The sequence below is a fragment of the Petaurus breviceps genome, unplaced genomic scaffold (assembly GCF_028583685.1).
Source record: "Petaurus breviceps papuanus isolate PSGF00001 unplaced genomic scaffold, PetGlider_PUasm1.0 181, whole genome shotgun sequence".
NCBI lineage: Eukaryota > Metazoa > Chordata > Mammalia > Diprotodontia > Petauridae > Petaurus > Petaurus breviceps.
In genome coordinates this window covers 16366984-16381888 of record NW_027185784.1, presented here as the reverse complement: position 1 = coordinate 16381888, position 14905 = coordinate 16366984, and the positions used below count along the sequence as shown (strand labels likewise).

The following is a 14905-nucleotide window of genomic DNA, read 5'->3' as shown; positions in this document are numbered from 1 at the left end:
CCAACTTTGAGATTCCACAAAAATCAATGAATCTCAGATTATGGGATGGAACTGTGACTTCATCTCACCATCAAGTTCAGGGCCCTAGAGATTCAAATAGCCATTTTCCTAACTTCTATTTCTTACCCAGTGCCTTAATAAAGAAAAGAGAGCAACAAAATATGGGAGAAGAAACGGAAATGAAAAACCCTTCCATCATACCCAAGACATTTAATTTTCTCCTCTTCAGGAGACAGAAACCCTATACTAGTCTTAAACCATCTTCTCTAGAATCTATTTTGACAAGGCAACTATTGACTTATACACAATAATAATGTAAAACCATCAGAAATTCTCAGATACTACTTGGATTTTTTTTAAACAATAATACTCAGCATAAAGTGCTAAGGCACTTGGCAGATGATGAAAACATTCTATTAAACAAAAGAACCAAGGACTCACAGGTGGCATGGGTCAATTGTGCTTCTGCCTTAATCAGTCACCGTGCATTATGCCAACCTAGCTATGACAAACACAAACACAGCAATTCTTCAAGTGCACACATGTTTTATTCTCATTGTCTTAAAAAAGAACCATACATATAAGGAGTGGATTTGAGGTCTTCAGCCCCACACACACACATACCTCCTCGCACCCCGAGATCATAGCAAAAAGATTAGAAACCAATGGCAACTTAAAGGTGACTGCTTCTCCACATTTATATAAACTATAGTAAGGGTAGGATGCAAATGCTTTAATGTTACAAATCTTGATCCTCCTCCCAGTTTTCCTCAGTCTTACTTTCATAAACAGGTTCAGAAAATTTCAGTAAATTGGATAAATGGGTTTAATTTCATGATCTCTTAAGGCCAGTGACTTGGTCTTATCTATCTATGGATGCCACTAAGTGCCAAGCACATAATGGGTACTCAGTAAACATTTTTTAAAAGAGCAAATTAATGTAGGGCATTTAATCCATCAGTGTCATCTACTAGGGCAATTCTAATTTCATATGAATGACAACAGGGTTTTATTTTTACAGGTTTTTTTTTCTTTAAATTTGGAACACCTTAGTGCAAATTCAAATATTAATGTCGAAAAAGAATTATCAAGTGAATTTTAAAATACGTGAGGTTAATTCCCACGGGCTCCAAAAAACTTTTTATTCAGCATGTTTTTATTTTTAATTCTTGTTATGTCAAAAATCTCCAGGCAGTGCAGAAAAACAAAACGAAATCACTCTAGGGCAGGAGATGCTTGGAATTAAACTGACTAGAGGCCAAAATGTTATCGGCCTATTTACCTTCTCTAAAGTAAATGATGGACTGGATGAGCCTAACAGCTGCCACTGAAACAGCGCCTATTACTTTAGGTACTTTATCTCATTTGATCCTGGATGTGAGGATTCCTTCTCTCTCCTCCGCACCCCCATCCCCTTCCCAACCAATTCATTTAAACTTGATAGCTGTTTTCCTCACAAGGCCTAACACTAAGAAGTCAAACCCAGGCCCAGGGCAGCAAATGTAGAGAGTTGGTAAAGGGGACCAGAGAGGACGTGAAGGAAGCACAACTCCTGAAGAGGGGTATGCTCACACCTTCCTCTCCCCAAGGGTTCCTGTCTCCCAAACCTGTGGCCTGGGTGCCCGAGGGGTGAGCCGGAGCAGCTGCTACAAGTCTGACAACCCCCAAAACTCAGGCAGGGGTTGCAGACCACCCTCCCTGAGCTCCACTCCTGCAGCTCGGCGTTCAGGGCCCCAGATACATGTTTGGATGGATGGATGAATGGATGGATGGAAACCCCTTGGTTTTCTGTCCCGTGTTCCCAGCTAGCCTTGCTGGGGGCTGAGGTCGCCTGGGAGGCCAAGGGACCTCCGAGGGGACCCCTGACAACCGTGGGGTTTGGGGGAGGCGGAGGGCGCCTTCCCTGAGACGGGCTTCCCATCAGAGGCGGGGAGGGAGGCGAGGGAAGGGTCCAGAGAATGAGAACCACTGACAGCCCTTCCCATGTCCCTTAGCCAGGGTCCAGACATCCCGGCCCCCGGCCCCTGAGTGCGGCCTTCTGCCTCTGCCCTCCCTCACCTGATCACGGAGATGAGCAGCCCCGAGGGGTCTTTGCTTTTGCTGACTGTGCTCCTGTACTTCCCACCAGCTGCTTCTGCCGCCATCTTGGTATGGGGCGGAGGGCAAGAGGTGAGGAGGAGGGAAGAAGCGGAAAAAGGACACTCAACCACTGAGAGCGAAGCCGTTAGATATTTTCACCAATCACATGAGAGAAGGGGCGTTGCCGTACAGTCAAAAATCCAATAGTGAAAGTGAGAGGGCGGGATCGGAGATCTCAATCTTCTTGTGGCGGGGCGAGCACTTTTCCGCAAAGCATCTTGGTACTGGTAGTTCTGTCAATGAACCGTGAATTTCCGCTGTCAAGCTCATTTCGTTCTGGTACGCGCTGGTAGCATGGGAAAATTAAATCACTGACAGTTTCATAAAGCACCTGATCATTGTTCTACATTTATTTTTAGTCCAGTCTTAATTTTTTTTCATTATACTCTATCTTAGTGTTTTTCACTTCATTTTTTTCTTTTTCCAGAATTTACTTATTTTTAGTTTTCAACATTCATTTCCACAAGATTTTGAGTTCCAAATTTTCTCCCCATCTCTCCCCTCCCCCCAACCATGGCAAACATACTTATTACTCCTTCCCATACATCCCTATGTATCCCTCCCCTTACCCCCTTACCTCCTTACCCCTTACTTTCTTGTAGGGCAAGATGGATTTCTATACCCCATTGCCTGCATATCTTTTTTCCCAGTTGCATGTAGCAGTTTTTTAACATTTGTTTTTAAAACTTTGAGTTCCAGATTCTCTCCCCACTTGATTTTTTAGGTCTTTGTGGAGTTTTAAAAATCATTATACAAGTGCCCTAGGAATTCTCAAAGGGAAAAAAACCCATGGGAGACAAAAGTTTTGGTATCTCCCTAAAGTCAGAATCCTGTTTTCTAGAAGTTTGATTATTGAAAATTTAAGACATTTTAACTCAAGGCAATTGTGTCTAAAACCGAAGAGTGCATAAAATTTAATAAAAATGCAAATTTCTCTTCGGGATATTAAAATTATATTTTAATTCTGCTTTTTTTGTTGTTTAATTTACACATTTGTTTTATGACAATGTTCCAGAGTCTCCAGATAAAGCCAAAAACACATAGATAGCTGGGTAAGAGAGGATGTAATGTAACTGTCTAGAACTTTAAAACAGCCCTTTGCTCTGTCAGAATGAAGTATAAGAGATTAAAAATAATAATAATTAATCTGGTTAGATTTTTCCATATAGTTTTTTTTTACATTACTTGATTTAATAATTTTAGTTTATAAGCTCTCCTAGGTCTCACACAACAGATTCATTCACTATGTCAAATATGGAAACATAAAAAAAAAAGTCAGGGGAAGAAATATAAAGGACAGAAAAGTGAGAGAAAAGATGAAGAGGGAGAAGTTGAAAAAAAAAGATCATGCCAAGAAATGTAAAAGAAACTCATAACTGCGAAGATTAAAGAACTTCTGAGAAGAGGGGAAATCAAATTGTTTCAGGCATCCCAGTATTATGAATCAGCATTCTCCAAAGACTGCAATTTTTCTTTTAATTGAAGGCAGGCAAGGAACAAAGCAGCAGGCCACGTAGATGATTCAGTGAGTATTCTACCTTGAATCAATAACTCTAAATTAAAACTTCAACCGAAAATGCCCGGGGCTTTTCAGCCTTTGCTCCCCCAGTGTGCTTGCACTGATCCTTTTCTCATCCCAGCATTCAGAAGGGCATTAAACTCTCTACCTCTATCTTCATTCAAACCTAGGAGGCCAAAACCAGGGAGAAGAGGATTCTGGAGGTTTAGTCATCAAAGATTAGAGAGGCCTAGAGACTTGTTTTCCCTTTCTCCTAGAAACTAGTGGACCAGAAAGCCCGACTGGGCATTTGGGCAATCCCTATGAAACAGCAGAAGATTGGAAACTGTGGAGGGACAAGTAAAATCTTATCTACTTCAGTTGTACTATAATAAACTAGGAGCAGATGGACTTCATATTTACCTGGAGAAGCTTATACTAACTGATGCTGAGTGAGAAGAGTAGAACCAGGAGAAATTTGTACACAATTACAGACATACTGTACGTGTGACGAACAACTTTGAAAGACTGTACTCTTCTCAGCAGTGCAGGGTTATAAGTTAACTCCAAAAGACTCATGATGGAGAGAGATGTCTACATTCAGAGAAAGAATTAGAAAGAACAGAGTTTGAATGCAGATCGAAGCAAACTACCTGCTCTCTGTCTTTTTCTTGTTTCATTTTATTTCATCTTTCCCATTGTTCTTTCCAGGGGTTACAATACTTCTTTACAACCTGAGTGTCTAATGTGAAAATATTTGCAGATCCTATACTAGATTGTATGCCGCCATGATGGGGGGTGAGGGGAGGGAGGGGGAGAAAATTTGAAACTCAAGGAATTGGGGAACTGAATCTCGTAAACTAAAAGTAAACAAACAAATTAATAAAGACCAAAAAAAAAAAAACCTTATCTACTTCAATGAGTAGGGAGCAGCAAGCAAAGACAGGACATGGAGGTAGGCAGTGGCTCACCAGAGAAGCCATCAAGTTTAGAGCTATAAGTGACTTTTGGTTTGTTTCTATTTTTGTTTTCCAGAGGTCTAGGAAAAGCGTTCTGTGATTTCATTGTGTTAGGAAACTAGCATAAATACACAATTCCTCGGCAATTCTTCATATTAGAGAGCTGCCTGGAGCACTGAGAGGTTAATTGACCTGTCTACAATCACTTAAGTAGATGTCAGAGGATGGACTTGAACCTGGGGCCTCCCAACTCCAAGGCCGGATCTCTACTTGTTATGCCAAACAGCACGCAATATGTGATCGATCAATAAATGCGTGTTGAATTTAGAATGAATGTAGGTCCTTGAACCCAGAGCTAAGTCATTTGGGGCACTTGTGTAGTCAGGCCAGGAACTAGTGCATGTGCAGATTTGATTTGATGTTTTCTACTCAGTTGTGAACTGGGACAGAGCTGAGTTCTTGTTATTACATTTGTAAATACACCCAGTGGGTCTTAAAAATCAGGGGAATATACAATTAAATTAAAACGCTTTGACCTCCTCAGATGAAAAGCTGGAGATAAATCTACAGTATTGATATTCTTATTATTGTAGATAAATGAAGTGTGTAAGTGAAGCCAGCCAAGCAGTTCAGTGGCCTCTTTGGGATCTGTATCAAATTGTTCTTTGCTAGGTATCTATCTGAGCTGCGAATACTGTCAGAGGAGAGTATTCTGAAGAAAGGCTCTAGGGCAAGGGTGGGAAACCTGAAGCCCCAAGACCACATGTGGGCCTCTAGGTCCTCAAGTATGGTCCTTTGACTGAATCCAGAATTCACAGAACTAATTCCCATAATAAAAGGATTTGTTCTATAAAACTTGGACTCAGGCAAATGGCCACACCCGAGGACCTAGAAGGCCACAAGTGGCCTCAAGGCCTCAGGTTCCCCACACTGCTCTAGAGGAATCAGCCCTATAGTCAGAGTTCAAGAAGCCTCTTTCACCCTGTCTCTCTCCATCAGGGACTGATTACTTTGGAATCCCAGCCCCCAGACTCATTTCAACAACAGTTTTCAATGGTTGAAATTTCTCATAAGTCAAGACATCTTCATGCATGGTGTCATGATTACAGGGTCATTTGGGGAGTCAGGAAGTCCTATGATCTTCCCTCTGTAAAAGATGTTGGGTGTGTGGCCCTGAAGGAAATCAACCTCTCAGTACCACAGGTAACAATCTAGGCAGGGGTGGGGAACCCTATTCTAGGGATATAAATGACACACAATTCTGTATTCATGGGTTGCTTGCATATCCTTAGATAGAATTCCCAGGGTTGTTTTGGTTGTTTTTTTTTTACCTTGAGACATAGCTACAAATACAGATTTCAAAATATCCTTTAGAATTCAACAAATAAACCATACTGGGTCTGGACTACAGACAGGAGAATTAGAGGGAGGAGGTGGAGCCCCTGGTATGAAAATTCTTTTCTTGATGATTTCTTTGGCTAAGCCTCTATATTGTGAATATTTTTCCTTCTACATTGCCCAGAGATTATAAGTACTTGGTACAGCAAGATCTACTAAACACATTGCCCAGAGTGGCTCCAAAATAGCACTGTTCCATAAAAAGTTAAGGAACCAAAGGCATTTGGGCCTAGGAGAAAGTATCTTATCACAGTCCTGTTGGCTATTGGATGTATCTCAAAGATGTCTTCAGTAATCTTGAGAAGATAAACTTAGATCTCACCACTTTCACTAAAATACAAAAAGCAGCTAGTTCATACACCTAGGCAGCAGTCTCCAAAACATTAAGTGTAAAACAGTAATAATAGGTGGTAGAGTGCATGATGCACTGGACTTGGGGTAAAGATAATTTGGTTCAAATCATAGAACACGTTACCAGTTGTGTGGTCCTGGATAAGTCATTTAACCTTCCTCTGCCTCTGTTTCTTAATGAACTCTAAGATCCCACCCAGCTCTAAAGCTATGACCCCATATGAATAGCACTGGTACTATTTCTATGGGAACGATAGCAAAAACAAATAAACAGGAGAATGAGATAATAGAGTAAGAATTGTTGCCCTTGTTCAGGTGTGTCCACCTCTTTATGTCCCTATTTGGGGTTTTCTTGGCAAACATACTGGAGTAGTTTGTCATTTCCTTCTCTAGCTCATTTTACAAATGAGGAAACTGAGGCAGAGTTAAATGACTTGCCCAGGGTTGTACAGCTAGTAAATGTCTGAGGCCAGATTTGAACTTACAGAGATAAGTCTTCCTAACTCCAGGCTGGCCACTTTGTCCACTGTGCCACTTAGCTACCCCAATAATGAGGAGTAATAATAATAAAATTCCTTCAAAGTTCAACCAATCATTCATGAATTTAAAGTATCTTAAATTAGAACATATGTTATTAAATTCAAAAGGATATTTTGAAATTTCATTCTCAATATGCTCATCTTTTCAAAATAATTGGAAAAATTAATGTTGTTTCTGTCACGTTTATGCAGTTTGCTTTAAGTGAATCTTTATATTTTACCAGGTTCTCAGTTTTATCTCTTATTTCATCTACTCTGTTTAGGCTCTTAATTTTCCTGAACTGGATGGTGATGGGTAGTTATATGACTCTGAGCAGAGGGCATTGTTAACAGAGTAGTATGACACCCATTCCAATAGCTTGTAATTTTATTATGACTCAGTGCTTTCTCTTGGAGATACCAAGACATAACCTCTGTGACCTCAGGGAGTTAGCACTGTCCAAGAAGAGATAGATAAGCTAGATAGATAGGGCAGCTAGCTAGAGGGCACAAGAGGTAGATCACAGGACTTGAAATCAGGAAATATATGAATTCAAATTTTTAGTTGGATACTTACTGACTGTGTGGCTTGCCCTTAACCTCTATCTGCCTCAGTTTCCAAATCTGTAAAATGAATAGAACAAGTCTACCTCCTTGACAATGCTATTGTGAGGATCAAATGAGTCAGTATATGTAAAATGCTTTGCAGACCTTACAATGCTATATAACAACAGCTACCATTTAAGGTTTACAAAGTACTTCATAAATATTGTCTCATAACCTCCCTGAGAGGTATTTGTTAGGATTATGTTTATTTTACATATGGGGAAACTGAGGCATACATAGGTTAAATGACTTGACCAGGGTCACACAGCTAATCAATGTCTGAGGCAGGATTTGAAGTCATATCTTCCTGCTTCCAAGTTTTGCGTTATCAGCTATACCACCTAGCTGTCTCTAGCATATAAATGCTAGCTATTTTTATTATTATTATAAACCTATATGGAAATATACAAAATAAATACAAGCTAATTTTGAAAGGAAGAGTCCTAGTGACCTGGGTGATCAAGAAAGGCTTCATGTAGAAGGTGGTACTTGAGCAGGTTGGAGGACCACAATGAGGACCCTGTACAGTTAAGAGGGAATATTTCATCAAAGTCAAGAAGTATCAGAATAGGAAGCAATAGTCTCTGAAAACAAGCTTCATCTACTTCAGAATTTCATATAAAGCTAACCCTGTCATGAGTGGCCTAGACACAGTATATATAGTAAGAGAACATTCTAACCTAACTCATCGGGGATTACAACATACTTTTCAGAAAGTTGACATCAAATCCATTTAACTAAGGCACTTTGCGTTCTCATTTCAAGACTGGAAAAACAATGTAAAATGCTAAGAGAAAAAAAAATATCTGCAGCTATAATGCATCTAATAGAGAATTACAAAGAAACATTCTTCCATGCCCTGCTGAAGGGGGGAAAATAAAAATGAAACAGCAGAGAATGTTAGGGAAGATTTAAACTAGAGTGCATTTTAGGAGTCTTCTTTCTGCTATTTTACCAGAGCTGAGCCTTGAAAGGATATAAAGTTTGCAAAAGGAAGAAATAAAGAAGGAAAGCATTGCAAGCATGGGGCACAGCCTGGACAAAAGCAGTGAGGAAGGAACTAGAATTCTAGGAACAGGGAACACCAAATAGGCCAGTTTATCTAGGTCATGGGTGTTTGTGAAAGACAGTAAAATGTAATCAGTCTAGAAAAATAAATTGGAATCCACTTGTGAAGGGCTTAAATGACAGAGGAGTTTGTTTATATTTTATCCTAGAGGTATTAAATTAAAGTTTCTTGAGAAGAAGCATGACATAGTCAGATTTGTACTTTTAAGAATAGATATGGCCAGGAACGGCTAGGTGGTTCAGTGAATAGAGCACAGGCCCTGGAGTCGGGAGGACCTAAGTTCAAATTTGGTCTCAGACTCTTAACACTTGTCAGCTGTGTGACCTTGGGCAAGTCACTTAACCCCAATTGCCCTGCCTTCTCCCCTCCAAAAAGCAAGAAAAAAAAAGATAAAACATTGTTTTTAAAAGACATTTTGACTATTATAAATTCCCAAATTAACTACAAAGGGCATATGAAGGAAGATGCTATCTGCATCCTGAGAAAGAACTGATAAATAGAAGAATGTATAGAGTGGTTTTACACACACACACACACACACACACACACACACACACACATACACACACACACACACATATATATATACATATTTGTAGGCAATGGTAGCCATCCCTAGGATGGAAGAAAAAGAGAAAAAATTTATTTAACTATATGATATATTTAAAAGGAATAGCAAGTTGCATATAATAGATTTGCAGTTTCTTGTGCAATCATCTTTTTTAAAAATCATACTGTTATAGAAATGCTTGTTTTATTCCATAAATTAAAAATACATAAAATGTATTCTATAAATTAAAAAACAAAATAAAATAAATGTTTTTTAAAAGAATAGATATAGATGAAGACATATGTAGATATAGTCTAGATCTAACAGGCACATACACACATATATTTCTATGTGTATGATTGTATATGGATATATTTAAATGTAATATACATATGTGTGTATGTATACATACATACACACACATACTAACACACCTCTGGATCCAGGATATGTCTTTACCTATAGACTCTTAGATTAGATATATCTATTCAAAACTTTCATCTTACCCTAGTTCTGACATGACTTCATTTTCTTCCAGATACTTAGAATCATAAAAATCTTCAGGGTAGAAGCAATAAAGAGGGGTGGCTAGGTGGTGCAGTGAGTAAAGCGTCAGCCCCGGAGTCAGGAGGACCCGCGTTCAGTTCCAGCCTCAGACAATTAACACCCACACAAAAAAAAAACTAGCCATGTAACCTTGGGTAAGTTTCTTAAACCCCAATTGTCCTCCAAAAATAAGCAATAAAAAAAAAGAAGCAATAAAGAAATTTGTGCATGTTCCTTTACTATGGAAATGAATTTTTGTTTTAAAAAAAAAATACCTAGTATTAGCATAGCAACCTTCTATTGTGGCCCCATTATGTGCACCATACTATCCTAGAGAAGATACAAAAGGAAATCTAAAAATAGGTTGGCAGCAACCTAAAGTTTTGACTGGAAAAGAAGACATAAACAAATATTAACAACCTAAATGTCCAGCAGTGCCCGAATGGTTAAAATGTGGTATGTTAACTTCCCGGGATACTGAGGTGCCATGTTATACATGACCAACAAGGTCATGAACTTGCACATGGATCCCCCAAGGTTACCCTAGGCTCAATGAATTCTGGGTCTACCTTCTCTCCATATCATAGTTTACAAGCCCCTATCAACATGTCTACCTCTACTAGCAGTCAGAGAATAGAATTAAGTGGTGCTTTGGTTTTTAGGTTTTTTAAGTACTTAATGAAACAGCATGGTAATAAAAGCAGCAATAAAATATTTCCCACATGAACCTGGGACACACTCACAAATACACATATCAGTAAAAAAGAACGTATACACATAGCGAGCCTATATGGAAAGACATCGATGGGGAACACATGACTTCACCAAACAAATAGTATTACATGATAATGAGGTCTCCTCCAGCTTTAACATTCTAAAATTCAATTCACCAAACATCAACTGTGTCCTTAGTATGCAACAGGCACTGGGTGAGGTACCAAGCATACAAAAACAGAAATTAAAAAGTCCCTTGTCCTCTGGGAGGTCACATGCTTTTGAGAAGAAAACACCTAGTAGAGATAAATGAATGATCACAGTTATTCTAACCAGATTACTGAATGTTTCCTCAGTTTTATCCTTTTTTTCTACATACACTCACACACTCACACACACAAATACACACACACACCCCATATACAGAATCAGACTTTGTTTTGCTCCCCATATCCCTGAACCACACACACACAAACACACACACCACACACAGAACCAGACTTTGTTTTGCTACCCATATCCCTGAAAAACACACACACACACACTCACACACACACACACACACACACACACACACACACACACACCACATCTGAACCAAAACACCATAGAGCATCTTTCTAGAGAAAGTACTGGAAGGCCTTTGGCCCATCACATCAGTTTTTACATTGGATTTATTGCTGAGCTGCACTATTGAATCTAGTGATCTGGTTTATTGCTGATTTTAATCTTGTTTGTTTTTTGGCTTCTGAGCCCTACTGCAAAGTACTTAGTATACTCTTTGTGGCTAGACACTGTATAAATAAAATGTATTATGTTCCCATTATAACCACACTAGATCATCTGCATTATGTAGCACCCATAGGTGTCCTACAGTTTTAATTATTTTCCTCCAAAAAACTCTAAATTAATACAATGAATTTAGAGACTCCCCCACCCCCCAGTGCCAGTAATTGAATACTCCATTATCATAATAAACCATTTCTTGTTGAAAGTGCAAGTTCCCAGGGGGCCATACTCTGTGCAGTCTGTCTAAATGCAATAGTTTTGAAAGGGTAATGTGTGCTGTGTGCTCAGATAATAACACTTCATTATTTTACAGCACTTTTCACCTTGAATCTTAAAGTATCTTTTATCTCATAAAGCCTTTCAGCATCCAGAAGAAATAGGTGACAAGGACCTGTTAGTCCTATAGTCTTCTTCAGTCATTTTCAGTCTTCGTGACACTATTTGGGGTTTACTTGGCAAAGATATTGGAGTAGTTTGTGTAGCAGCAAGCACCCCAGCATCCCCAGGGTGGCTGCCAGCACAGGTTCTTAGATCTGCTTTGCTAAAGGAAAGCAACTCAAAATGGGTTAACAAGCTTACTTTATATATATCTTTCACCTAGTTCAGGGGGAAAAGGTCAGCACCCCGAGCTTCAGTGTATACAGACAGAAGTTACAAGATCAAGCAGACAGGCTTCCAAACTGTCCAGCCATTACATCCATTCCAAATCACAGAGGGAAGCATCAACATCTGGGTTTTCAAAGCCAGGGAGCTCTCAACAACAGCTGCCCAGAGTCTCATCTGGTCAAATTACACAACACTTCTCAAAGTGAGCCCCAAAGTAAAGTCTCACATCAAGGATTATATAGCGTTCTCCTGGCTCAGAGAATGTAACAACCCTCTTGACCCACTGCCCAATCACAAAGCACCAAGGTGTGGGCGTTCCTGAGAAACAAGCCTCCCACCACAGGCTCCAGGTGCATTTAACTTAGGGGCAGGGAAGATCTTAAAAATTTTCATTCCTATAACAGTTTGCCATTGCCTTCTCCAGCTCACTTTACAGATGAGGAAACTGAGGCAAACAGGGCTAAGTGATTTTCCCAGGGTCACTCAGCTAGGAAATGTCTGAGGCTAGATTTGAACTCAGGTAGTTGAGTCTTCCTGACTCCAGGTCCGTCACTCTATCCTCTGCACTACCTAAGCTACCCATTGTCCCAACTAGTAAGAAGCAAATGCAGAATAAGACAGTACCACATTGATTCAAAGTTGGACCAGGAATCAAGGCTTTTAATTAAAGTAGAACCAAAGCTGGAACATAGATTTAAAGATGGAAGGATCTTGAGACATCCAGTCAAACTCTCTCACTTTATAAATGAATAAACTGAAACCTGAGAAGATAAAGAGACTTGCTCAAGATCACATGAGTGGCAAGTGAAAGGCAGTGTGGTGTAGTAGATACGGTGTTGAACAGAAATTCTCTGAGTTTCAGAGTCCTTAGATGTTTTTAAAATTAAGGGGGGGGGGAGAATGATGATAATAGCACCTACCTCACAAGGTTGGCTCAAGTGAGATAATGTATGTAAAATGCTGGACCTGGAGTTGGGAAGATATGGGTTCAAATGTGGCCTCAGACACTTATTAGCTGTATGACCTTGGACAAGTCACTTAACCTCTGTTTGCCTCAGTTTCCCCAACTATAAAATGGAAATAACAATACCTACCATCAAGGGTTGTTGGGAGGATAAAATGAAATAATATCTGCAAAGCACATAGCACAGTGCCTGGCACATAGTAGGCATTATGTTAGTCGGCTACTATTAGCTATTATTATGTAAGCAGTTAGGTGGCACAGTGGATGCCATGCTGGACTTAGAGTGAGGGAGATCTGAATTCAAATCTAGCCTCAGACACTTAGTATGACTTTGGGCAGGTAACTTAACCTCTGTTTACCTACCTTCCAACATTGCTATGAAGATACAATGAAATAATTTCTATAAATCCCTTAGCAGAGTGGGAGCCGTGCACTAGACACTCAAACTACTGACTCTACCTCCACCCCTCCCTTCCAAACTCAGAGGTCACAGTGGGGTCGGGGGACTTGTGGCACCTTTCAGATCCCAGCCTGGTCCCCACAGACATCATCCAAAGGAGCAATCATTGTGAGGATGAAATGGGACAGCTGCCTAAGAGTGCAGTGGCCCCAATTTCCTTAGCAGACACAGATACTGAAGACCTAAGGGAAAAAATACCTGGCTATCAAAATCCTTGGCATTTTCAAATAGTCCAACATCAGAGAGAGATGTGGTTTCATCAATGGAAATAACATGAAAGAAAATGCATCACCCCTATGCTTTGTAGCTGTGTCCTGAGAACCACAGGGACTTTTCATTTAACTTGTGGCTAAGACCTTCTCACCTTAGCCAGTAGAAGCTTCATCCCAGCCCTGCAATGGAATCCTACAAACCCTTAGTCATCCACTGGAATTTGAGTGGTTAATTTGTCAATCAAATGTGGATAAGACGCTTTAATGTTGAATATCCCATGCAAATTACCAATATCCAAGAACTCTAAAATCATACCTGTACTAGCATGTGCACTCATGCTTGCCACATTATCTAAGGGTGCCTCAGAGGGACTTCCTTCCCCAAATAGAACCAATGTCTCTACAGATAAGTGATAGGAAACCACATCTTCCTTTTTTTTTTTTTTGAGACCATATCTGTTGTCAGCTTCTTTTCATGACTCCATGTTGCTCTCTCTTGCTGATTGGGAGTTGGGGTGGGGGGAGAGAAGATGGACTACACAAGAGCACAGATTCTCACACAGAGTTCTCCTTCAATATGAGCTCACCACACATTGGGAGCGGGACAAATGGTCTAGATTTTTTATGTACATCTTGTCTCTGTCGCTCTGTCTCTGTCTGTCTCTCTGTCTGTCTGTCTGTCTCTCTGTCTCTCTCTCTCTGTCTGTCTCTCTTTGTCTCTCTGTCTGTCTCTGTCTCTCTGTCTGTCTCTGTCTCTCTCTCTCTGTCTCTGTCTCTCTGTCTCTGTCTCTGTCTCTCTCTCTCTGTCTCTCTCTGTCTCTGTCTCTCTGTCTCTCTGTCTCTCTCTGTCTCTGTCTGTCTCTCTGTCTCTGTCTCTCTCTCTCTCCCCCTCTATATCCAGACACATCCTCCTCCACTAAGTCTCTGTTAGTCTAGTCCTAGGTTTCAAGGTACGAAGACATAGCTTTATGCTCAGTTGATCTAAATATGGGGTTAATTGGTAGTAGATAAATCAATCTAGCACACAAGGGATCCTGATGATATATGTGCTTCACTTGCCTCCTTGGAGCTCAGTATTGACTCTGAAGAGCTGAAGCAGCCGGCATAATAGTCTTTGGCAACTTGCCCTTCCCCAAACTTTGAAAACTACTTCTGAGGGCTGGCCTAGAGGCTCAGAGCCTTTGAAGTTTTATAGGAAAGTAGAAAAAAGGAAATGGAACAAATGTGCCACCTAGATTAAGCAGATGTCAATCCCTCTGAATGATCATAGTATGATCAAGGCAATAACCAACCACAAGTATAGAGAACAAGACTAGCAGAAACAGTAGTAGTGGAGGAGTGCGTTTGTAAGGGGAGAAGAGAGGGAGAGGAGAGGAGGGGGAGGAGAGGAGAGGAGAGGAGAGGAGAAGAACAGAGAAGAGAGGTACAGGGAGTTCCGATATCATTTGTCCCGCTCCCAATGTGTGGTGAGCTCCTATTTGTCTCTGTCTCTCTGTCTGTCTCTGTCTCTCTCTCTCTGTCTCTGT

At 40.3% G+C, this 14905-nt stretch overlaps 1 protein-coding gene across 4 annotated transcripts in view; it reads right to left on the bottom strand.

Moving 5' to 3' along the window:
• Positions 1-14905, bottom strand: part of EXOC4 (exocyst complex component 4) — a 1166755-nt gene that overhangs the window by 903983 nt on the left and 247867 nt on the right. For all 4 annotated transcript variants that reach the window (XM_069087253.1, XM_069087255.1, XM_069087256.1 and 1 more), the window contains exon 2: positions 2059-2152. In XM_069087253.1, coding sequence (XP_068943354.1) covers positions 2059-2144 — 86 coding nt within the window. In that variant the 5' untranslated portion in view covers positions 2145-2152. The remainder of the gene's footprint in view (positions 1-2058; positions 2153-14905) is intronic.